General features: G+C 65.2%; 1 protein-coding gene across 1 annotated transcript in view; it reads right to left on the reverse strand.

The window, feature by feature from the left end:
* The window catches only part of SRPX2 (sushi-repeat containing protein, X-linked 2), a gene marked incomplete at its 5' end in the record, with an annotated part of 3456 nt that overhangs the window by 2204 nt on the left and 411 nt on the right, over positions 1-841 (reverse strand). The window contains 2 exon segments of the mRNA XM_010154498.1: positions 95-221; positions 588-764. Coding sequence (XP_010152800.1) covers positions 95-221; positions 588-764 — 304 coding nt within the window.

Consider the following 841-nt stretch of genomic DNA (forward strand, 5'->3'; position numbering starts at 1 on the left):
CAGCAGATGGGTTCCTCTGTCAGGGTTCCTGGAGCGGGCACCCAGCGTGGCCCCCAGCCCGTGCGCGCAGTGCCTGCAGCACCTCTGCCCTCACCTCTTGATGATGCCATCGGCAGAGTCCTTCACACGGGGAGGGTCCCAGTAGACGGTGGCAGTGAGCTTGTCTGGCTCAGCTATCCGCTCCCGGGAGTCTGGGCAGCGGATCTTGGGAGGCTCCACATCTGCCCACAGGGAGGAGAGGGAGTCAGGAACCTGTGGGTACCAGGGCTGGGCTACAAGAGCCAGGCACTAGCCCCGGTGCTCAGCCACCTCAGGGATGCCGCGCACCGCCCAGGCACCCCACAGCCTGCAAGACCTGCTGTAACGCCAGCACTGAGCACCCTGACCCTGGGCCACCAGCCTGTGCTTCGGGGCTACCAGCACCTCAGGGAGCAGCAGGGACAGGGGTCTCAGGGCTGGGAGGTGCGGGAGCAATGCCTGGGTCGGGCTTGTGGGTGAAACCTGCAGGCACCCCAGGGATGGAGGGTGGCCTGCCCTTGCGTGCACCAGCAGCGTGGGACTGGAAACACGGTAGGGTGAGAATTTACCTACACAGATTGGCTCGCTCCCGCTCCAGCGCCCGTCCTCCATGCAGATGCGGCTCCTGTCGCCCTCCAGCTGGTAGCCAGGCAGGCAGGTGTAGTCACATCGGGAATCCATCTGCACACCAGCTGAGCAGACATAGGAGCCTCGCAGCACTGCTGGCAGCACGTGGCACCGGATTTCTGGGATGGAGAGAGCAAAGCAGGCAGGGAAGCAGCTATCCGGCCATGCCAGTGGGCAGAGCGCCCAGGACCGGGTG

Source organism: Eurypyga helias, unplaced genomic scaffold, assembly GCF_000690775.1.
Source record: "Eurypyga helias isolate BGI_N326 unplaced genomic scaffold, ASM69077v1 scaffold21686, whole genome shotgun sequence".
Classification (NCBI taxonomy): domain Eukaryota; kingdom Metazoa; phylum Chordata; class Aves; order Eurypygiformes; family Eurypygidae; genus Eurypyga; species Eurypyga helias.